The sequence below is a fragment of the Phyllostomus discolor genome, chromosome 6 (assembly GCF_004126475.2).
Source record: "Phyllostomus discolor isolate MPI-MPIP mPhyDis1 chromosome 6, mPhyDis1.pri.v3, whole genome shotgun sequence".
Classification (NCBI taxonomy): domain Eukaryota; kingdom Metazoa; phylum Chordata; class Mammalia; order Chiroptera; family Phyllostomidae; genus Phyllostomus; species Phyllostomus discolor.
In genome coordinates, this window is record NC_040908.2 from 128,264,980 (window position 1) to 128,289,611 (window position 24,632).

Consider the following 24,632-nt stretch of genomic DNA (forward strand, 5'->3'; position numbering starts at 1 on the left):
GCATAGCGTCTGGCCACACAAAAATAGGATGGAAAAATAATCTCTACCTGTATGTAAGGCTTGGGAGACTTTTGTATCTCAAGTAAAGGGGAAAAAAAAATCAGAATTGAGTACTAAAACTTCAATAAAACCCATCTCTTACATATCTAATGGTCATTTACACTCCAGGAAAGTTTCAGCCCTTTCGATTTATTCTGCCCATTTTCTAAAAGGCAAAGAGAACATTCAGTTGGGTTAAGGTTCTCAAGTCAACTACAAAAATTAAAGGTTTAAAAAATTTTCTTTGTTCTTGCCCTGGCCAGGTAGCTCAGCTGGTTATAGCATCATCCCTATAAAGCAAGGCTGAGGGTTCAATCCCCCGTCAGGGCGCATACAAGAAGCAACCGATGGGCTGGGTTGGCCCAGTGGACTGAGTGCTGGCCTGCAAACTGAAAGATCCACCAGTTCGATTCCCAGGCAGGGCACATGCCTGGGTTGCAGGCCAGGTTCCCAGCTGAGGCATGCGAGAGGCAACAGATTAATGTACATGTTGCACATGAATGTTCCTCTCCCTCTCTTTCACCCTCCCTAAAATTATAACAAACTTTTTATTTATTTATTTAAGATTTTATTTATTTCTTTTTAGAGAGGGAAGGAAGAGAGAGAGAGAGAGAGAGAGAGAGAAACATCAATGTGCGGTTGCTGGGGGCCATGGCTTGCAACCCAGGCATGTACCCTGACTGGGAATTGAACCTGAATTGAACCTGTGACACTTTGGTTCACAGCCCACGCTCAATCCACTGAGCTACGCCAGCCAGGGATAAAACAAACTTTTTAAAAAAATTATTTTAGCCCTGGCTGGCGTAGCTCAGTGGATTGAGCGTGGGCTGCAAACCAAAGTGTTGCAGGTTCGATTCCCAGTTAGGGCACATGCCTGGGTTGCAGGCCATGGCCCCCAGCAACCACACATTGATATCTGTCTGTCTGTCTCTGTCTCTCTCCCTTTCCTCTCTAAAAATAAATAAATTAAATCTTTAAAAAAATTATTTTAAAAAAGCAGCCAATGAATGCATAAACAAGTGAAACAACAAATCAATGTTTCTTTCTCCCTCCCTTCCTCTAATTTTTTTCATTGATTTTAGAAATATTTAAAATTTCCTTTGTTGTTGAAAATGCATATCAGAATTTCAAGAATATATTTATATTCAATGAAATAAAGACCAAGTACTACATTTCATTTTTAGTATAATTTATTGTTACATTTTAGTTTGCATTCATTGTGTCTTAGAAATATAAATAAAATAAAATAAGAAATATTATACTCAAAGTAGCTGAACTCCAGTCTCACTTCATCAGTTCATCAACTTCCTAGTTAGCTTGTAGGCTTCCCCACTACACATACTTGCTCTCTTGTGGTTATTATATGTATCTGTCTTCAAGATGTGTCTGAAGCTTGAATTTACATCTGGCATCAAGCCATATCTGTGAATCCATGAATATGGGCACCGCTGTATTTATAGCCCACTGAAGGGTTTGTTCTTGGCAGCCACTGATGATAAATCTAGAAAGACTGGCTGGCTATTCTCTTGGGAGAAGAAAATATATCCCACCTTGAGTGACAGTTACAGTTTTCTAACAGAAAAAATATAATCAGCAATGGGAAAGAATCAATGATAAGGATAGGGAAAATACTCTGAGAATAGAGTAAATACAGTATATACACACTGGAGTGAATACTGAGACTTCTCCTGAGTCAAAGATCTTTCACTTTTAAAAGTCTGGTAAAAATTTATTCAATTACATTTTATACAGTAATATTTAGTGAACTCTGTTCAAAAGGTTATGTTTTAAGTTCATTTGTAAAAATAACAAAAGCTTATCATTCAGTCTCTGGTCTATAAGAAAGGAAGAAAACCTTGCTAGAAATAACAATAAATAATTTCACACAAAGGCCAGGTGACATAAGAATAGTATATTAATCAATATATTTTCTTTGTATTTACAATAAATCCATTTGTTAATACTGTGATAGAAAAAATAATAAATCAGTCCACATTATATAGTAGAAACAGGCTTTGAGAATGATCATACCTCTCACAATAAGATACAAGGATTTCTCCCAGCTAAAGTACTTTTCAGCACAACAGTCTTGGGTGAAGGTAGAACTGACGAGAGTACTTTGCTTCAGATCAGTTATGTCCTAGAATCAAGTGTATTACCATTAAGCAAGCAGCAAAAAGCTGTTTCATTTTTCCAGGACTATTTAAATTTAGTAGTTACCTTGTGAGAAGTTAATTATACTTTGAGTTATAAAAAGTAAAAAACACTAAAGTGGGAAACTGCATTAAGCAGAAGCAGCCCCAAACAAAAAAGCCATCAACAGAAATGAAACAAGGCATTTTTATAAGTATATCATGCATAAAAGGATAGTTACATAATATATACTTTAATGACCAGACAAATAAATAAGGTAAACTTTACAGTTATTGGAACAAATAAACTATATTTAATCACTTAAGTGTTATGCCATCACTGTTTATTTCAAAATATAAAGTAATATAATTAATCTAACATCTAAAAACTATATATGATTAATGTTTGTTTTTTAATCCCCTTCAGAGATAGTAAAGGGAAACTGTGTAACAAAATATTACCTGAATATAAATTATCAAAACCAATATGACACAATTATCATGTAATCACCATTTTGTATATGCACAATGAAAATATCGTGAAAGCTAGAAAAAAATGAAAATAGAATGGTCAGAATTTTAAATTTCAAACAAATCCATGATAATCTGGAACAGAAAAAAACAAAATACACAAACAGATACAACTTGATACCCCTTCCAACTCAGTAGTACACTAAGATGCAACTTCTAAATAAGTCCATTACCTCAAAGGTAAAAAGAGGAAGATGTAAATCTCTTTTAAGCACTAGTTTTAAATCTATGTTCTAAAAAAAGGCCAACACTAGCCAGAACTACAATACTATTTTTAGAAATCTAGTTGTTTTACTTTTGTATATCTAATTTAATTATTAGCAAGGGATAAGAGAGGAAAATACTAAAATATCAAGCCAAGGGTAAGTATCTATAGCCAGTTCATGAATGTATTAAACTGAATAAATCAACGGGGTCTAGAATTTCCTATGATGTTATTACTAATTATTTATGGCTACCCTTGGAATAATAATTTAGAAGACGGCTATCATAACTACTGACAGCACTTTCATGGTATACCAATTTCATTTTTTTCTTCTCTCCCTTGCCACTTAAATGCATTATTTTAACTATCTGATAGGAAATTTTATTTTACAAATTCCTTGTTTCAACTACTGAAGAGGTGATTTTAACACATAAACCTGCCAGTCCTGAGATGATGATGATGATGATGATGATGATGATGATGATAGGAAAACTAAAACTCCGATGGTTTTTCACTCAAATTTCTGCTTTAGTTTTTTTTGGAAGATGGCTGGCAGGATAGAAAGAAGAGCCAAAATCATTAGAACAAATACTGAATTCCAGGAAACAGCTTCCCCTGCTGTTGTAAGTTGATACAATGTTGTTCCTGCCTTAATTGCTACAAAAGACGGAGGTGCGACACCTAAAAAACAAACAAACAAACAAACAAAGCCAGTAAAAAAATCATTGTCTTTCACCATTAAAATTTTCTGTATGTAGAAAATATCTTTTAAGAATATAGTAATCTCCCTTTTGGAAATTTTTTATTTAGAGTCCCTCAAGTTTATTTCCAATAAGGCAAAGGGGGAGTAAGGGGACCATCAATATAAGTAATAAAAAGATGTAATTAGCCCTGGCTGATGTGGCTCAGTGATTTGAGCACTGGCCTGCAGAGCAACAGGTCACTGGTTTGATTCCAGTCAGGGCACATGCTTGGGTCATTGGCCAGGTCTCCAGTAGGGGCAGAAGAGAGGCAACCGGGTTGATGTTTCCCATATCGAGGTTTCTCTCCCTCTCTGTCTCCCTCCCTTCCTCTCTCTCTCTAAAAAAAAAATCTTCTTAAAAATGTATTAAAAATATATGCAATTTAAAAGTGTTTATAAAATGTAAATTAAAGAAAAATTTTAAAATTTTTTTAAGAATTAAATTTTTCATAATCACCTTTTAAGGAAATAAATTTAAGAACTCAAGAAAAGTTTCTGGAAAAAAATTTTACATTTATGAACACCCTTAAAAAAAGAATGTGCTCTGATCCAGCAATTTCAACTTTAGCAAATAATGTGTATGAGCAAAGATCTCAAGGATGTTCATCATCGAAGCATTAAAATAATAAAAATCTGGAAATAATCTAAATGTTCAAAAATAAGATAGTAAGTTGTCGTTCACCCTTGACAGAATACACTTAAAATAAAAATAAAGTGGTAGGAGATACTCAGAAATGAAATAACTTTAAATATGAGTAAAAAGAATTTAAATAGGAGTATATACAGACTAATATTTCATTAAAAACCAGAACTGAAAAAGCTGTTTTAGCCAAAGCTAAAGTTAACTAAATCTCTAGGTATTTCATCTGTAAAATAAGGAGATATGGACAAAAAGTCTCTTTTGATCCCATGAACATTAACATTAATCTACAAAATCTAAAGTTACCCCTGCTGAGATTTTTAAGTTTATCAAGGAATGTTTTAAAAAGTAGCAATAAAAATTGATTTTGATTACTCTTTTAAAAAAAGATTTTATTTATTCAATTTTAGAGAGGGGAAGGGAGGGAGAAAGAGAGAGAGAGAAATGTCAATGAGTGGTTGCCTCTCACACACCCCCTACTGGGGATTTGGCCTGCAACCCAGGCATTTGCCCTGATTGGGAATCGAACCACAGGCTGGCACTCAACCGCTGAGCCATACCAGCCAGGGCTGATTTCAATTATTGTTTTCAAGAAGATTTATTCTCACAATAAATGGACACTCAGTACACAAGGAATCTGCTCATTTTATTTGTAGCTAAAGAATTCTACTTAAATTTGAAACAAAAGCAGAATACTTTTACTAAGGAACCATTTGAATTTATAAAATATATAAAAGAATCTTATGTCCAGTGATTAATTTCAAAATTAAGCACAGCTCCTTGAAAGCAAAATGTTTGTTAAACCTTGCTTCCCCTATACATTTTGGTAATGTCCATATCAATTCAATAAAGAAAAAAAATTTATCAATTCTCACTAAAAATTAAAGTTCAATATTTCAGTGCTTGATTAGAGGATAAAGGACAAAATTATTCAAAAAAGGCACTGTGATTTTTTTTGTCTCCATAATGAAGGAAAGAATGGAATTAAAAAATTCAGCTTAATTCTGCATGATTAACAAATATCTGGTAGAGAATATCTGGTGCCGTTTTAAAAGGATTAACACAGAAATACTTAAATTAAGACAATCTAACGGCCCTGGCCATGTGGCTCAGTTGGTTGGAGTGTTGTCCTATACCGGGGTTTGATTCCCAGTCAGGGCACATACCTAGGTTGCTGGTTTGAGCCTTAGTTGGGACATGTATGGGAAGCAACCGATCAATGTTTCTCTCTCTCAAATCAATGAAAACATATCCTCAGGTGAGGATTTAAAAAAAAATAAAAGACAAGCCCTGGCTGGTATAGCTCAGTGGATTGAGAGTGGGCCTGTGAACCAAAGCATCACTGGTTCAATTCCCAGTCAGGGCACATGCCTGGGTTGCAGGCCAGGTCCCAGTAGTGGGGCGTGAGAGGCAATCACACACTAATGTTTCATTCCCTCTTTTTCTCTCTCCCTTCCCCTCTCTCTAAAAAGAAATAAAATCTTAAAAAAAAAAAAAGACAATCCAACAAACATTTCTAAGCACCTACCTATTTATATAGACAACGCTCTGTGCCAAGGTCTGGCATATCTGCAAAGAGCATGAAAGCTAGCCCAGCCTAGATATGTATGTACACAATGAGTTCTAACACAGAGTGAGCCAGAGACCTTACCTAGAAAAGTGCCAATAAAAAAAACTTTCAATGGCACATTTATCACAGGAGATGTAATATTAATAAACCAATTAGGCAGAAATGGTGTTATTCTCAAAAATATAATATAGTTAATGAGATGTTCTCTATGACGTTCAACCTGTCATAAGAAAGAAAGAATTAGGATCAAGATAAAGTTAGTCTTGAAAACAACTTGCTTAATATAAAATACCTTATTTCAAATTCTCATACAACTATACAACTTGATAGTTGAGTTTATCCAATGATCAAAAAGGGTACTTGAAAATAACAATGAACTACTTATCAAATGCTCACTACCAAAGCTAAATAATACGGGATAAGAGTTTTTTAAGAATTGTGCCTATAGCATAATGTTACACTGCTGAAGGTGGCTCTACATCAGCCTAGATCAGCGATTTTCAACCGGTATGCTACAGAGGTGCACTGTGGTGCTGAAAGGATTTTAAGACATACAATACCTGACTATTTAGTCAGGGGCACTGATGTCTTTTCCTTTAGGCTGTCATATAAAAATATGACAACAGCAAACACAACAGCAGCCATCTGGTTTGAATGAATCAAAATTATGTCTATTATTTTTTTGTCAGATCAGCAAAAAACATATTTTTTGGTGTATCACAGAATTTTAGTGATTAGTTTATATGTGCCATGAGATAAAAAAGTTGAAAATTGCTGGCCTAGATAATGATGACTCCACAATGACATTTTAAACCTAAAATGACAAAATTAAACGTATGACTAGATATAAAAAACACATCAAGTAACCAACTTTTTAATGCCTTTAACTTCCTACAATGTAAAGGGCTAGGATAGCACATCAATACACCCAGACTCCAATTTTTTAAAAAAATTCAGATCTTTATGTTATTATAATATATATCACATGAGTAAATTCATTATTGATAAGTAACATTAAACAAGTATATGGAAATATTTAACCAATTAAATATAAGCAATAATTATATTATAGTTAGTACCTCCTTTGAATAAACAGAAAGTAGGTACTCCAAAAATACATGTAAAATAATTTTAATATTTAATCAGTAACATAAAAGGATAAGCAAAGATGATCTTTAAAATTCCTTTGAGATTTAACAGCATTTCTTTCAATTGTTTATAAAAAGAGGGTTTTCTTAGTAGTACTATGTTAGACTTTTCTGTGTAGTATTGCTTATATTATTGCTAGTCTTTGCAGAAATCCTGACTGAAGATAACAGTTGCTCCCCCTGTGAAGCACATTAAAGGGGCTGGTTGATCAAGTTCTTCAGGGACCCACTGACAGCATCACTGCATCAACACAAAATAGGTGAGGCATCTAAAATACGTGGATGCCTTTATATCGACATTTTTACTTCTATGCTCTGATGGAACTCACTAAAAATGAAGAATTAACATACAAAAACTTGTATCTGAAAATATTAACATTCATTATTTGCCTCCCACTTGATTTTACTTTGGCCAAAAGATCGTTTTCATTAAAGCGCTGAGTCTGAGTTAATGTATGTAAGGACTACATACTGACCACCCAATTAGCCAAAAACTTACATTAAATAATTTTAAAATACATGTTTACCTGCTGTGACCATTTTACTGCTTTCTCTGTTAGGTATTTGTATACAACTGGTCTTCCAACTAAATAGGAGAGCATATAGCAGAATGAGGCACCAAGTCCAGAACACTAGAAAATAAGAAGCCGTCAGTGTTTTGTACTCATTCGCATGGATACATTGACCTAAGGAAAAGCTGAACTAGTTTACTTCTTTGGGGGCGGGGCAGGGAAGATATTCTGCATGGTGTCTCCTGTGCAGAGAGCAAGAACCCATTTGGTCTAGTCCTTTCTCGGACCAAATTACGACTAAAATGAGATCAGCTACAACAAACTAGCACTTATGGTTAAATTTAATGTCTCTATCCAAACAGCTAAATGTTAGCTTTTAGCCTAAGAATAAAACTCCAAGAGCCAATTTGTTTCTTTCAATTAATATGCCTGACAATACCACCTCCAGCCCTGGGACTTAACTCATTTTGCCCACCCATATTCTTGGACTATTTGAATGACAAAATACAACAGGAAGAAAAGGTTAAAACTGAGCCTATAAATGCAATTGAATCTATGATTTCCCTGTTCTAAGAAAAAGCAAACTAACTATACAACAGCTCCTTATGGAGGGACTTAACAGATTAACATTAAATGTCTCTTAAAACTAATGAGTTTATGCTTAAATAAGTGGGACCAGTAATGCTGTCCTCCTCCCCCTCATTCTATTTAAAGCTATGTTTTTTGTAGTCTCCCAGTTTCATTTCATATACTTACCAAACAAACAAGAAATAAGGCTAGAGGAAAGGGATAAAGAAACCCTGAGAGTATGCTGAGAAATATAGAACCTGGAATAGCAAATGTTTGCAAGCTGTTAACTTTTAAGTTAAGGATTAAAACATAATTAAGTAGAATTTTAAAAAGACAAATACAACATTTCAGGGAAAAAAGCATAAAAATATAAGGTATTGTGTTAATAAGTTACAGTATTAAAAGTAAAATTATGTCCAACGGTGTAAAAATATATATATATAACTCCTCAGTTATAATGCTCTTATCTCTAAGTTGACCATTCACTAACATGTGACAGCCAGGAATTAGGCACTTTGTCAAAAAAAAAGAGAGAGAGAGAGAGAGAATGCACAAGAACAAAAAAGGTCTTCAGTAATCTTTTAAATATGCTTCTTTAATGCATTGTATTTACTCCCAAATATTTTCAGGTATGATTTCTGTGGAAATTTCTAATTTAACTTACAGACATTTGCCTTAAATTCACTAATTTAAAACAAGACAGGGATTATAAGATATAGTAAAAATTACAAATCTTATTTTAAATACAATTATGCTTTTTTCTACTTTCCTTTAGTTTCCAGCTTTGGCTTTGGACCCCTCTGTCACCTCAACGTGATTTACTTATAAGGTCAGTCAGACTGCAGACTGCATTAACTCCCTCAGAATCTCTCCTTCCTAGTTGAAAACTTCTACCTTCATCCACTAATTTCTCCCTCTCCTCCTTTCTCTAGTTCCCACTTTACTCGTGTTTCCATTTTAATCTTCTTCCTGGGTTGTTTCTTTAACTTCTGCTCTTCCACAGGATCTGTCCTGTATAAAACCACACAGATGCCTAGGAACTAAAGAAAACTGAGGCTCTGCTTGACCGAGGTATCCTGTCCAGCTATTGCCTCTCATCTTTCTTCCTCGAGGGACATTCCCTCCTCCTCCCTTACCACCTGGCTCACCCAGTCTACTGAAACCACTCTACTGAAACTTCCTCCTGGCCAAAAATCTACGGCTTTTTCTCAAGTCGTTTTTTAGTGATTCCCGAATAGAATTAAACATCCTCTCACATAAAAAATATTTTTTTACTTTTCTTCTACATTATAGATCTAGTTTTTTTCTTCTCACCCTCAAATCTCGGATTTCTCTACCATTCTGTTAGCCATATTCACCTCTCCCTTTCCTTTGATAAATTCAGCAATTTCCATGGCTTCAAGTACATGGCCATACATGCTGACAACTCTGAATTCTCTATGTCTGATTCAACTTTTCCAATCAAATACCAGTCTCAAATTTTCCATCTGTCTACTGGATACCTCCACTAAAAGTAACAGGCAGCAAGAATAAAAATAATTTGAAAGAATTAAAGTCATTTGCTTTTAAAATAAAAGCTGGTTATTTTTAAAATAAAGGCATAATGATTACTGTCACAACATCAAGAAATAATGTCTTTCATTAATTGAGAATATTTGAAAAATAGAATGGATCAGAATAAAAGATACAGCCCTGGCTGCGTGGCTCAGTCAGTTGGAACACTGTTAAACACAGCAAAAAGGTTGCGAGTTCAATTCCAGACAGGGCACCTACCTTGGTTTCAGGGCATATCCCTGGTCAATTGTGTATGGGAGGCAAATGATCAAAGTTTCTCTCTCACAGATGTCTCTGTCTCTCTCTCTCCCTCCATCTTGCCCTCTCCCGCCCTCCTCTGTTTCTCTCTCTCTAAAATCAACAAAGTAAACAAGTCCTCAGGTGAAGATTAAGAAAAAAAGAGAGAATAAAAGATGCAAAAATCAGAAATTAGAGTCCACATATTAGATTAATCACTAGTGGCATAAGCAGCCTGAAAATATTTAGAAAGAATAAAGTTATTTCCCTGACTAGTTAAAAATACAACATGTATTTTTATAAAACAAAGAAATACATACTAAGTACTATTTTAAAAATCCATATCTTTTGAATAACTAATTGTTATTCAAAAAGTCCTCAGGATTTTTTTTTTACAATGAAAACCATTAAATGGAAGAAAAATGTCATAAACAAAAAGATTTATAACATCTAAAAGAACAAAAAATTAAATATGAATTATATCTTCAAACCTAAGGGAATTTTTAACAATTATGGTATGGCAACTACTAATTAAAAAGAATTATTTAAATTAAATTAAGACAATCAACAAATAATCATAAGTAAAACAGATAAATAATTATCTCAATACAAAGGAAAATGTTTATAAGTAAAATAGGCAGAATACAATAAAATTGGTCAAAATATCCAGAAATAATTACTTAGTTGAAGAGATGGGATTAATATGAGAATATTTTACATTTTAATTTTTTAATATTCTAGTTAATATTGTTACATTATATTAACAGTTTTTAAAAGGAACAATAATTATGTATAACCGAGCAGATCTTTTAATACCTTTTTCTTGAACAAAACTAGAGAACATTTTTCAGTTAAAAGGATACAAAATATATGTAGCAAAATAAGCTACAAGTACTTGTACATAAAAGGTGTCCTTATATTTGGATAAAACTTTTCCTAGAGCCTTGGCATCATCCATATCTCTGGGAACCTTCATATTCACTCTTTCTTCTCTAAAGAAATAAAATTAAAGCGAAAAATTTGAAAGCAGAAATTTGCCAAGATAATTAACAGTATATAGTCAGTCAATTTCAAAACATGAAGTTTTATCCAAAATAATGCCTTGATCTGTAAAATATTAAGCATAAATTCACAATTAACTTCAAAAACCTAAAAACTGTTTTTTAATGCATTAATAATATAACGAGACATGTACTATATATAAGAAAGTTCAAGGTAACCCAAATTATTGGGATGGCCAAAAAGTCCACATGGTTTTTTTCGTAAAAAGTAAAGACACATTTTTCATTTTCACTAGTAACTTTATTGATTTGGATATTTTGAGTATGTCGGCTATTTCCTGGGTTGATAACATTGACTGTTCTCAATTAATGTCTCAATTTGATTACTATTAAGTTCAACTGGTCTACATGACCATGGAACACTGTCCAACAAGAAATCTCCAGCACAGAACTCCACAAACCACTTCTGACACGTTTGATCAGTCACAGCACCTTCTCCATACACTGCACAAATCTTTGTGTTTCAGTTGTGTTTTTATCTATCTTGAAATAATAAAGCATAATATGGCAAAAATGTTACATATTTTCTTCCATTTTCAACATTAAAATAGCTATATAAAAATTCACCAATTTTGGTTTTTTAAAAAATGTTAGTTGATGTAAGAGCTATCACAATAAAACCTAACAAAATTTGTTTCGAATGAAGTTAAAGACAACTAAGCGCTACTAGAGCCATGTTATAGAAAAAAACAAATGAACATTTTAGCTAACCCAATAAATGGGGAAAAGCATTTGCTCCAACAGCGGTATAAATTTTTAATTAAGAAATCAACCCTGATGTTAGCAATATTTAAAACACATTTAACATCATTTTGGATAATCCTCATGATAATCCAAAATCAGTAGTCAATCACAACTCAAATTAGGTAAAAACTGTACTAAAGTTACATATCACACCTTTTCTGGACTATTCCAGCTCAAAGTTCAGATAAAAACTTAAACATTTTCTATGCTGTACACCTGAAACTAATGTAACATTGTATGTCAAGTATAATTAGAAAACGAATTAAAACAAACATTTTCTTCCCATTCTATTAATTTTACTTTATATTTGATTTCTTGTTTGGAACTGAATAATTCCTTGCTTATAAAAGCCTCAAATAATCACCTTTGCATTTAATGTATACAGTGCTCGTTTGTTTATGATAAAATTTAACTGACCTTGCAGAACAATGATAGAATGCTGCTTACGTCCTATAAAAATCACAGGCAAACTAAAATAGGTTTTCTCATAACTTTAAAAACTTAAAAAACTATAGAAGTGTGCATGCATGCATGCATACGCACATAATAAAACATAGAAATAAGAATTTAAAAGGTTTATAATAACTCATTATTATGTACATGTGATGTTATTTTTTATTATTATTATGAACTATTTGTCTGAAGGAGACTGGCAGCATTACTATTTAGTTATACTGCTAATTAACCTTCAACTACTTGTATAGCACATAAGAAATAACACTGCTCACATATACGAGAAAGCAGGCCAATGAAATGTGCACTGATGTTATTTTTTTTTAAAGATTTTATTTATTTATTTCTAGAGAGAGGGGAAGGGAGGGACAAAGAGAGGGAGAGAAACATCAGTGTGTGGTTGCCCCTCACGCACCCCCTACTGGGGACCTAGCCCGCAACCCAGGCATATGACCTGGGAATCGAACCAGCAACCCTTCGTTTGCAGGTCAGGGTTCAATCTGAGTCACACCAGCCACAGCAGTGATGTTATTCTTAAGGCATATTCAGAACAATCTTACATTCTATATTATTTCCCTCTTTCAGTCAGCTCTTTATTTCCTACTCTCTGGTCAAAACCAGAAAGAATTGCCCTGACTGGTGAGACTCAGTAGGTTGGGCATTGTCCAGAAACTGAGAGGTCCCCAGTTCAATTCTGGGTCAGGGCATATGTCTGGGTTGTGGGTCAGGTCCCCCGTTCAGGACCTGCAGGAGAGGCAGCCAACTGATCTTTCTTTCACACATCAATCTTTCTCTCCCTCTTCTCCTTCCTTTCTCTCTTTAAAAATAAAAATAAATAAAATCATTAAAAAAATCAACATAATCTAAAATTCAATCACACTAATATTAAAGTAATACAACATGCTATCCTCCCAAAGACATTAATTTACACTGATGCAAGAAATCAAAGTATTAAAATATAGTTTATAAATTTTCAAGCATAAGACATTGTTAATGAAAGGAATTTAGAGGGAAAAGTAACTTCCCAAAACCTTGAAATCACATTTCAGTGGCCCTGGTTGAAAGCCTACTATATTTCTGTAGTTTTTTACAAGGTCCATTCCACTGTAAAAAGAACCTATTGAGACCATATTATTTCCATAAAACAAGGAAGAGGGAAAGAGCTAAGAGACACAGACGCACTGGGTGAGGAAATAAGGAAATATAAGATAACAATTGGTTACAAAGACAAGTAGGAAGGGAGGAAATAGGGATAGAAAATGGAATGCAGAGGAGATCCATGTTTCTCAAAATGCAGGTCAATATCTATTATAGACTGTAAAATAAATTTACTTAGTCACTAGCATTAAAAAATGAAATACAATAGAAAATATCAGAAACCACCACCCATTTCACAGAGTTTTATGTTTATATGTATGCATGTGAAGGAAGAAAAGGAGAAGGAGGTAAGCACATACATATATGCAGAATCATTAAAAAGATTAGGCCTTAATTATAGAAGCAGTGCTAGGAACGCCATGCATAGAAAATCAAGAGGCATATTTGGAAAGAAGCACTTAATTAACACTGTCAATATAAATATGGACATACTACAAGCCGTGAGAGCTGATATACAATCACCATGACAGTTTGTCACTTAAAATTAGTTTAACTTTTAATCCACTTTCATCTCTATAAATGTCTAGACATTTTCAGTTTGATTCAGTATACTTACTCACTAAGTTGAGGAAAATTTTTGTACACCAAAAACATGACAAAAGCTGCAGATAAGAAAATGGACAGCAATATAAGAAGTGACATTCTTGCTGACCCAGCTTCCGCACAGGCTTTTTCTGAAATGGGGGGGGGGGGGTGAAAAAAAAAGCCATATTTAAGATAAACATAAAGGAAGATAGTATCCCCAACCTGCAAATAATTTCTTTAAAGGCTTTCTTTCCAAAAAGCTGTTCACATTTTTGCCCCAAACACTGTAACATTAAATTTTAAGTACAATTGTATTTGATGTTTATTAACTAGGTAGAGTATTTTTCAGGGCTATATCCATTTTAGAAGCATGAAAAAACAGAACACCAGAATTTGGAGCATTGGTTTGTTGATGAGCCAAAGGGGAACAATGGGTATTTCTCTAAGTGCTATCACTGACTTTCAATTTTATTATCTACACGGGGAACTTAGAATGGCCTTTAGGAAAAATGATGTAACTGGCAATTACTTCAACTGTTACAAGAACCTAAAGATTTCGCTAATGCAGTGATTTTTCAACCTTTTTCATTTTATGGCATACATAAACTAATAAAATTCTGCAGCACATCAAAATATATATATTTTTGCAATTCTGACAAAAAAGGCATACTTTTGATTCATTCACACCAAATGGCTATCGTGTTTGCTGTTGTCATTTTTGTAATTTGAGTCTAAGGAAAGAGAGATCAGTGTCCCTGACTAAATAGGTATTGTATGATTTAAAAATTCATGAATTCTTACAGCACACCAGTGTGCCTCTCCTGGCACCTGGGTTGGAAAATTGCTGCACTACTGCAATTGGTGAACATTATACTTTCTCTTCACACCAATGGCTTCAGAATAAAGTTGAACCTCAAATGTTCTGTGTGGCTCTGTCCGTGATTCCAAGAATGGGAGAATGCATTTGCATTCCCTCACAAGGTAATCTTAGCATTATCTTTAAAATTATATGCCAGATAAAAGTATGAAATGAGCCCTGGCTGGTGTGGCTCAGTGGACTCACTGCCAGCCTGTGAACCAAAAGGTCTCCAGTTCAGTTCCTGGTCAGGGCACATGCCTGGGTTGCAGGCCAGGCCCCCAGTAGGGGGCGTGTAAGAAGCAACCACACATTGATGTTTCTCTCCCTCTCTTTCTCCCTCCCTTTCCCTCTCTCTAAAAATAAATAAATAAAACTGTTTTTAAAAAAAGGTATATCAGACACGTGTTACTGCCCACTCTGGTAGGGTTCCCCTTCTCTGGAAACTAGCACCCTTCCCATGTCCATCACCCTCCCACAAAGAGGCTAATCTCATTGACCCTATTCTAACCATGTGATTCCAACACTCTACCCTCCAAAACATGTAAGGCTAGCTCGCCCAAGGTTGGAAACCTGACCCAAACAGAAACAATTCATTCCTGAAAATTTGAACTAAGAGAAATAGATATCGTTGTCAAGGTCTTGAGACTGACAGGTCAAAACAGTGTAGACTACCATCGATAACATGGCAAGCCAAAGACATGTACCAGAATGTAAGGGGGAGGTTGGAACGGAAATTCAGAAAGCAGAAATGGGAGATATAGCTAACCTACTTGATTTTTAAATGCACTTTTCTTGAAGTCTGGCTAGATTACTTATTGCTCATGGACACCAGTGAAATTATCTCCTATTTTCAGAACAATTTCCCTTTTTATATGTACTAGTTTAAACTGATTACTGTTCCTTTTCAACCCAAAAGCCTTAACTTGCACTTTCTTTATCTTTCATCTCACTATGGCAGTTTTATGTTACAACTGAATCAGATTTTGCTAAATTCTATGTTGAACCATCTAGCAACTATCTAGCAACCCCCTAGCCTCTTCCTACTCAAGCATGTTCTGGGAACTACAGGAATCAGCATCATCTGTGAGACTGCTGGAAATGCAGAAACCCTGGCCAGGCAGCTCAGCTGTTTAGAGAACTGCTCCAATAAGCCAAGGCTGCAGGTTCCAAGTCAGGGCACATACAAGAAATTACCCACTGAATACAAAAATGCATGGAACAGCAAATCAGTGCCTCTCTCTCTGTCTCCCTCCCCACTTCTCTCCCTCCCTCTCTCTAAATCAATTTTAAAAAATGCAGACTCTCACCCTGGCCAGTGTGGCTCAGTTGGTTGGAGCATCGGCCGGCAGACCAAAAGGTTGCAGGTTCAATTTCTGGTCAGGGTACATGCCTAGGTTGCTGGCTTGATGACAAGAGGCAACTGATGATGTTTCTCTTCCTCTCGTCCCCTCTCCCTAAAATTAATAAGCATGTCCTCAGGTGAAGATAAAGATGCAGATTCTCAGACCAACATCCCAGACCTACTAAATCAGAATCTGTGTTTTAATAAGATACCTAGGTAATCTGTATGCACATTAAAGCTTAAGAAGCAACAATCTGGCCCTGGCTGGGTAGCTCAGTTGGTTAGAGTGCTGTCCCTAATCAAAGTTATAGGTTCAATCCCTGAACAGGGCAAATACAAGAAACAACTAATGAATGCATAAATAAGTAGAATAACAAACCAACATCTGTCTCCCTCAAATCAATAAATAAAAATAATTTTAAAAACCAAAAGCAACAATCTGGTTCACCCTAGCTATTTTAAGGTAAGCAAATAGAGGTCCAAAGGATGATGCACTATCCATTAAAAAAGAAAATCCTAACCAACCAAATAGTGTTAAGTATATCTCCAAGGCATTTGACTATCCATTTACAGTCAACTTATAATTTCTGCTGAAACACCAATTGCTTAAATCAGTGCTTTAATATACTACATATACATTATTCTTATCTGTTCATTAAAGCAGGCTTTCTAAAAGACAATATTAGAGTTATCACATTTTAGTATGTAAACACTAAGGTTAAACATTTTTTCTTTTCCAATTTTCTGTAAACATATCACAAATCAGCCAAAATTTTCAACTAGTCCTTACCATTTTAACTTTGTTATGTTTCATCTTACATAATCTCAAAAAAGACTTTACTTCAAAAACCAAGTCACAAACAGAAACTTTATCATATTTATAAATATGATAAATATCAAACTTACCATATTTATAAATTTACTGCAGGAAGAAATGGGATCATAATAATACAAAAGATGCCTTCAATGAACTAATAAACCAGGCATGCCTGCCCTGTAATCCTCTAGTTCATTAATCCCCTGATGTATTTGTATACGTTTTTTTGCAGCACAGAGAATTAAATAGACTTTAAACATCTGCAGTAGGTCAAATATGAAAAGATCTCTGCAGAGCTTATGATAATAAATGACAAATTGTCTACTACATTTTTGCCCTAATTATGGTATCTAATTCAATGCATCCCTTAATGACTCATAATAAATCATATCTACTCACCCTAAAAAAAAAAGGAAAGAAAAGAGTGATCACCAGTAGTTACAAAAATATCAAGTGTGCACTGAAACCAATTCAACCAAAAATCCCTATTTAAACATAAACTGTTAAACTGCTAAAAGAGTTTGTTTTCTACTTTACTAAGTAAGGAGGTACTCTACTAGAAAAAAAATGAGTAATATATAAATATTACATATTTTGGCACAGTTTTCTATGGGTTGAAATCAAAGAAAAGACATGTTAACAAAGGTATACAGTCTATGATTTTTCTAGAGGCCCATTACTTCTTAAAGATATACCACTTTTTAATTTTATTGACTTTTTAGATAGAGAGGAGCGGGAGGAGAGAGAAACACAGAGGGAGAGGGAGAGAGAAAGAGAGAGAACTATCGATATGTTTCACTTACTTATGCATTCATTGGTTGCTTCTTGTATGGCCAAGGTATGCTACTTTTTAATCTACCTGGAATTAATTTGCCCAGTCCTTGTGTTCCATTTACTTCCCTGCTAGAATCAGGTGCAGAGTACAAAAAGTACTGATACAAATAATTTAATATTATGGGTATCTTTTAAACTCTTCAAAACCATCAATAACTTTATTTTTTGTTTTTTATCCTATAGGTATTTGTGGACACAGAATTACTTCTAAGAATAAATGGCTGATTTTCCCCCTTTCTTGGAACTTCTCTTAGGGTTTGTACTATAAGCAAAGTGTGCACTCAAATGTATAGTTGCTTAGAACTATCTGCTGAGCATCTATTATGTATCAAACTTTGCTCTATCTCTGCTCTTAGGAGGCTGATGCTACCCTTAGTTAGACTCCCAGGGAATGGTACAAAGGGGCTCTGAGTTTACTGAAAAGCAAGGTTACTGGGTTAGAGTGAATGGAAGCAAGATTCAAAGAGCAGGTGGAAATTTAGTTGAAGACTCAAAGGTAAGAAAAGAATTTATGGCCTTCTAACCTGTACTGTAAGTAAACATATTTTTGAAGACTTCAACAGATAACACAGTTCTCTTAAATTAAAAATTAAATAAGACATTTAGCATGCTAGCCCTAATATTAAACTATAATATTTTTCTTCCCATTATGAATTCACCAGTCCTAAGTAAGGGGTTGGTGAAGAGAAAGGTGTCAGACATTTAACTGGACTTCAGAACACTAAGCTGAAGGTTGAATACACATTCCTGGTTGCTTGCTACTTGTTTTACAGTTGGATGATAAAATATATAGACACTTGAACAAAATTAACCTACAACTCATTTTCTTCACTTTGTAAAATTAGGCAAAAATTTGGAAGCACTATGCTCAACAGTAACACACACACACACACACACACACACACACAATACACTGGTAAGAATGCAATAAAACTAAGTGACATTCAATTTTGAAGTTCTCTTTCATACAAATGGATAAACAGGGAGAGCTGGCTATTATGATTCAAAAATTCTTCTTGAATAGAATCCTAATAAACCCAAATACTAGCATGCAATTCATTTATTTCTAAAAAGATAAAAGGTAAAGAACTTGTTCTAATGGTAACTCTACATCTACATATGTAGCATACATATTTATAATATGCCTTCTTCTAGCTGCATTAGACACATGTCATTTAACATTTAGAGCTACCCATACCAGTACTTAATACATTCATTAACCTCTAAATCTCCCAGCATACTAATTCCCAATCTGAATCATCCTATTATCTGTTTTTCCAATCCCCTCCCAGGACAAAGGTACTGTTAGAAAAGGTCAGATCATCATGCTCCTTTGGCCTAAAACAAGTTCACATGTTTTTCTGTCTTCAATTAAGATTATCACTGGCAAACAATAACCCCTTTTCAGCACTCTCCAAAAGGCTATTTCAAGTCTCTTCAAGCCTTTAATTCTAGCTTCCTCTTCTCTCAACCAATGACACTGCCTCTACACTTAGTGAGCTCCCAAGCTCTAACTCAAGATCTGCTAGTGAAATTATCTTCCCTGGTGCCTTTTCCTTTATCTTTGCATTTAATGCCAGCCAGCATCCTTCCTTCCAGATCTGGCTCTCCGAATTATCTCTCCATTTCCCCTGTATATTTAATTCTTCCCTCTTACAAGCACCTTTTCTCTAACTTCTAATATGTATATATCCATCCTGAAAAAGCCTAACTTAAATTCAATGTGTCTGAGATAACTTCCTGTTTCTCTTATTAGTTTCATATCAACACCTTTTGAAAAGCAAAACCTTTGCCTCTAAAATCCTGGGAATGACTACTAATGGTCATCTAGTCCACTAGTTCTCAATATTCAGTCTCCACTAGACCTACCTGATCTCACCACAAAGGAAGTCAAGACCCATCTCTCCTGAGAACACAACTTTATAGGGACTCTAACAAGTAAGGGCTTTCAGATTTTTAAATTATTAATGAAAAGTGTAATATCATCAAGTATACATTTAAAAAGCAAAAATAACTATAAAATACAGCACTACCTATTTCGTATAAAAGCTCATTCTCTAAGGCTTATTATGGTCTGCAACTCTGCTACCATTCAACTCCCACACCCTCCTCACTGTCTAACCACTTTCAGGCACTTTCCCTATTCACTGAAGGCTGAGATCAAACTTGTATTACATACAGTAAACTTATTCCTAATCCTAAAAGATTCATCATCCATTTGTACAACCCAGCCTCAAAATTTTCAGACCTTCATTCCCATTCAACTTTAGTCAACCACTTCCAGGGGCACATAAGTTCTCACATCACTTGAGACTGCTCTACCATGGACATCTGAAATCCTGATATATCATTCTTTGATCACCTGTATTCTTTCGTGAGCTCACTCACTCCATTTTCTAACTTCTACTGGACTCCTCACTTCTCTCCCTTCCATGCCCATCGATTGAGCTTGGACTCAATGGTGTATCGTCTGAAGTTGCACCTTTGATTGGCATCCTTATCCCTTCCTTATATCTAATCCAACCCAAAACCAGTGTTACAAGTTCACTTTCTTCACTGCTACACCAAGATGACTGAACACAAATAGAGAAAAATCATGAGCCATCCAACACAGAGACCCATGTTTGGGGGAAGACTGACTTGACCTCATTTCTACTCCCTTTTCTAGGTGTAGGCTATGAATCAGGCTGAGCCAATCAAGTTATTCTTACCTCTGACAGTGGTGATAGTTTCAGGGACAAGCATTTCATTGACATAGTCTAATCAGAGTGAATAATCAGACTTTTATTGGTAATGCTAAGGAAAAGATTCTCAAAATTAACAAAAAAGCATTTAGCTCACCTGTACCTTTAAAAGGAATCAACCTTAAGTAAAGCTGACATCAAGTAAGCAGACCACCACACACAAAAAATCTAATCCTGGTGATATCATTCATTGGTTCCAGACTGAAGCCAGTGAATCCCACTTAATCTCTCAAGTTTTTAGTTCTATGGACCCTTAAACTTCCTTTCAGCAAAGTTCCAATTGTGTTTTCTACTAATTATAAGCCAAAAATCTTGATATGTAATATTTGGATTGAGGCTGGCATCAACAAATCAAGCTAATAATACCTTGGTTAATGTCCAGTTGCCAACTTCAGTCTAACTTTAGTTCCTAGTTATCAGTAATCAGAGCTTCTTTTCTCCTCTTAGCCAGTATCCTGCTTATAGTAGATATTCAATGAGTATTTGTTGAAACAAATTAGCATGGCAGGATCTAGAATAGGCACTGAAAGGGATTTATTTTTGTCCAAGTTCTTACAATATTGTCTTCTGAAAGCAGTAAAATTAACTTCAAGACAGCGTTCCTCAAACATTTTTGGCTGCCTTCTACAATAAGCAATGTATTTTATACCATAACCTGATATACCAAGATTTCTATAAATGAAAAATCTCAAAGAAAATACTACATGCAAAGTGTTCTGTTATTTTCTCTTTTTTTAAATGGCTCATCATTACAGATCAAATTGATTTCACACTGCTCATGAGGGTAATGACTTACATGTTGAAAAACACGGTTTTAGGAATTCTCTTAAATCAAAATGGGGGACTTCTATGACTTGCTAGTAAGCAGATCATCCAAGGTAAATAACACACAAAAATAAAATACTCTGGTCCATGCACCCGTGCACACAGATTAGGTCAAGAGCCTTAAAGTGGTTCTACCTCTTGTCTCCTTTCCTTCCTCATCATGCAAGCGTTAGACTTTCAGTGTCATTGCCTTGCTTAAGTCTTCACAGTAGTTAATCCTCAGTCTATAACGCTCAAACATTACATTAGAGACCAAAGTCATGGCAAGGAACACACCAAATATACCAAACACTGCATATAGTGCATAAAATACTTAAAAAAACACACAGTGACAACTATTTGTCAAAGTTATGCATATATGTCAAGTAATAAAATACAAATTTGTCATTACTATATTTCTCAATCAAGAGCAACTAAAAATTTTATCCGTTCTCTAAAACCTTTTCATTTTAGAATGTCAAGTTACCACCTGCAATTAACAAAAATTATTTTTTATAATCTGAAAATCAGTGGCTAAGTAGCTACTAATGACATCAGATCACCAGCTGATTACCACCAGCAAGTAAATCAAACTCTGCTACGTAAAAGGTCCATGAAAGTTCCTAACCATGAATGGTCCAGAAAATTCGTAACACTGCAGAGACCAAGAAAGAATGACAAGAAAAAGAAAAAAAATTTTTTTAAAGTATCGATCCCAAAACTTCTGTTTTCTAGCACTTTATTTATTTTATTGATTTGGGGGAGGGTCGAGATTTGTTGTTCCACTTATTTATGCATTCATTGGTTGCTTCATGTATGGGCCCTGGCCAGCCATTGAACATGCGGTGTATGGGGATGACACTCAAACCAACTGAGCTAGCTGGTCTAAGCCTTATCTAGTATGTTCAAGTCTTCTATACTACCACACCATTTTGACCATGGCCAACCTTATCTCCTACTATCCAACAAAAATTCTTCACTCCTGACAACTTACTCATTATTGACACACATACAAGGTTCACATTAACAATCAATGTGAATCCCATTCCCTTCTCTTATCCAAAACCTATTTATCCAAATCCTATTAGTCTACGAAGGCATGCTTTCACATCTCCTCCATCTTCCTACAAATTTGTAGTCCACAGAAGTCATTTGTGTTGTTCAAATGATAACATAAACAATTTAAAAGCACTTTGGAGATTTCAAAACTTTATTTTCTCAACAGTATTAGGTTAACAAAAATCAGTAATAAATCAACTGATTGCTATTGCAAACTAAATGACAATCTTTAGGGACACCCTACATAGAAAACACTTTTTCAAGGAACCCCTAGATTACTGTCACTGTCAGTAACGGCATCTTCAAAACAACATTCCTTTAATTTGAATGGGTTTATACATTGAGAACAATTCATTTCTGAGTTACTTAGTAAGTTATTTAGCTCTACTGTCCATAAGGTGGGAAAATACCCAAATACATAAAGCTTAAACAGCCAAAGTAAACTGGAGACATTTTAAATCACTTTAAAAATATTTAAAAATAAAATACCATTTTCTGCTAGACAGTCTTTTCATTTTGGCTGAATGTTAAACTTATTATCTTCATAGTTATAAATTTTAAGTGTACAATACTTTATTGTTGATTATAGTTACAATGTTGCTAAACATTCTTAAAAGATCTTTACCCATCACTGGTGGTAGAACACAATAGTGGAAGTAAGCTACAGACAACATAATAGCCTTTATTAAGATCTCTTCAACTTAATGGGCTTTAAAAACATCTACAGAGCTTATCAATTTCAACTGCTGAAAAGCAATGAAAAACCCTATGCCAAGATGGAATCAAAGTATTTAATTTCTAGGTACACTTTTTTCCTTAAAATAATATTTAAACCCCTGAGAACTGCCAGAATGGCATAGTGGGGAAAAGCTTTAGAGAGAGAGATCTTAGCTATAATAGTAATCGTTAACTTCATACAAGCCAAGCATTACACTAAATCCTTGACATGAATTATTTCGTTCAATCCACGTACCAATCTAACTAGATACTATTAATTTTATCATTGTACAGTTTGGACACTGAGCTTTGAAAGATAACAAGTCCAAAGTCATAACTAGTAGATACTCAAACCTGTGTTCCTGCCACCTGGAAATTGTACTTAAACGTAGTTACATCCTTGCTCTTAACCACTACATTACTAAACTGTCTTTGTCACTTTGCGCAAGTCATGTATCCACTCTGGGCCTCAGTTTCCTCATCCACAAAAATAAAGTAATGCATGCTAAAGTTCCTTACAGCTCTACCTAGCTTCAGTATAATATCAATCTTACACTCTCCCTGGTGTCAACAAGCCAGTGTCATTCCTTCTTTTAACTGAATTCAACTAAAAAAAAAAATTACGACGAACCAACTAGATGTCCTGCCTTGTGGTGGTCAGCGGCCCAAGCCCAGGTCCCCGACTCTCTCTTCTCCTGCCCCTGGGTGCGAACAGGCAGGCCCCTCTGCCCCAGCAACTCCCGGGAACCCGGCTGAGATCTTTTCCCCTCCGGAGCCCCTACCGGCACACTCTCGCCTCTGGGCCAGGCCCAGCTCTTGTCCCTGGTTCCACTTACCCTTCAATTGATCTCCGCTGCCCGGCGCCGTAGGGCCCCGCGTCCCCGATACTTGATCCCCAGCTGGGGTCGTCTGGAGTGCCCCCGTCGGCGATCGTTCGGCGACTCTACCTTTCGCCATGGCTACTGCAGGGTAGGTGGAGGGAACGAGGCGATGCCGCACCCCCTTCACAACAACTCCACCGGCGCCTTCTAACACCCAGAGGCCACAGCCACAGCCAGTTCCGAGAGACCACCTAACCTGAGACCACCTTACCTAACCTGAGACGACCTCAGTCGGGTAGCACCGAGGCGTGACCTCAGCCCACTCGCACTAGGCTCCGCCCCGCACCGCCCCGCGCCGCCCCGAGATTCTAGAGCTCGTGCCCGCCCAGTCACCGCGAGACAAGTCAGGATCTCTGCCCGCCGCACTCAAAGCCCCGCCCCGCCATGCCCCGCCATGCCCCGCCTTGCCCGGCCTCGTTACTTGGGGGAGCATGCGCAGTCGTGGCATTGGAGTTACCCGGTTTGACTCGCTCTCCCAGAGTTCTAATGCGCAGCTTTAGTTACCCGGAAGTGCAATTCCGGCGACTTCAAACCCTACGTCCCAGCCGCCGGAAGTGCCCGAGAATGACTGGTAGCGTCTTTTGCAGTGGGGTCTCGTCGTGCCTATTCCCAACTGCTGATCCGAAGCTACTGTCTGGAATTTGGAGGGGCTAGAGAATGCTTGATATGAAGATGTTGAGAAACGTAAAACTTGATCCGATTCTACTGAGTTTCAGAAATCTAAGACTCAGGGAGGAGCTATAACCTGTGAAGG

General features: G+C 35.7%; 1 protein-coding gene and 1 non-coding gene across 2 annotated transcripts; both read right to left on the reverse strand.

Annotated features, from left to right (window-relative positions):
* Nucleotides 1–1,932: 1,932 nt before the first annotated feature.
* On the reverse strand, nucleotides 1,933–24,224 carry TMEM41B (transmembrane protein 41B). Its single transcript, XM_028516224.2, has 7 exons — nucleotides 23,834–24,224; nucleotides 13,853–13,970; nucleotides 10,744–10,872; nucleotides 8,276–8,369; nucleotides 7,535–7,639; nucleotides 5,941–6,079; nucleotides 1,933–3,588 (listed from the first exon to the last, which is right to left on the reverse strand). Exons 1-7 carry the CDS (start codon nucleotides 23,952–23,954, stop codon nucleotides 3,419–3,421), a joined length of 876 nt encoding a protein of 291 aa, XP_028372025.1. The 5' UTR covers nucleotides 23,955–24,224; the 3' UTR covers nucleotides 1,933–3,418.
* Nucleotides 12,319–12,446, reverse strand: LOC114501178. The gene has a single exon (XR_003684938.1). It is a non-coding gene; the product is annotated as a small nucleolar RNA SNORA19 (small nucleolar RNA).
* Nucleotides 24,225–24,632: the final 408 nt, after the last annotated feature.

Coding starts and splice junctions, on each gene's coding strand:
- TMEM41B (XM_028516224.2), bottom strand. CDS start 23,954: ATGGCGAAAGGTAGAGTCGCCGAACGATCGCCGACGGGGGCACTCCAG. Junction 13,971..23,833: donor CAGCGGAGATCAATTGAAGG/GTAAGTGGAACC, acceptor CCCCCATTTCAG/AAAAAGCCTGTGCGGAAGCT. Junction 6,080..7,534: donor CAGTAAAATGGTCACAGCAG/GTAAACATGTAT, acceptor TTCTTATGACAG/GTTGAACGTCATAGAGAACA.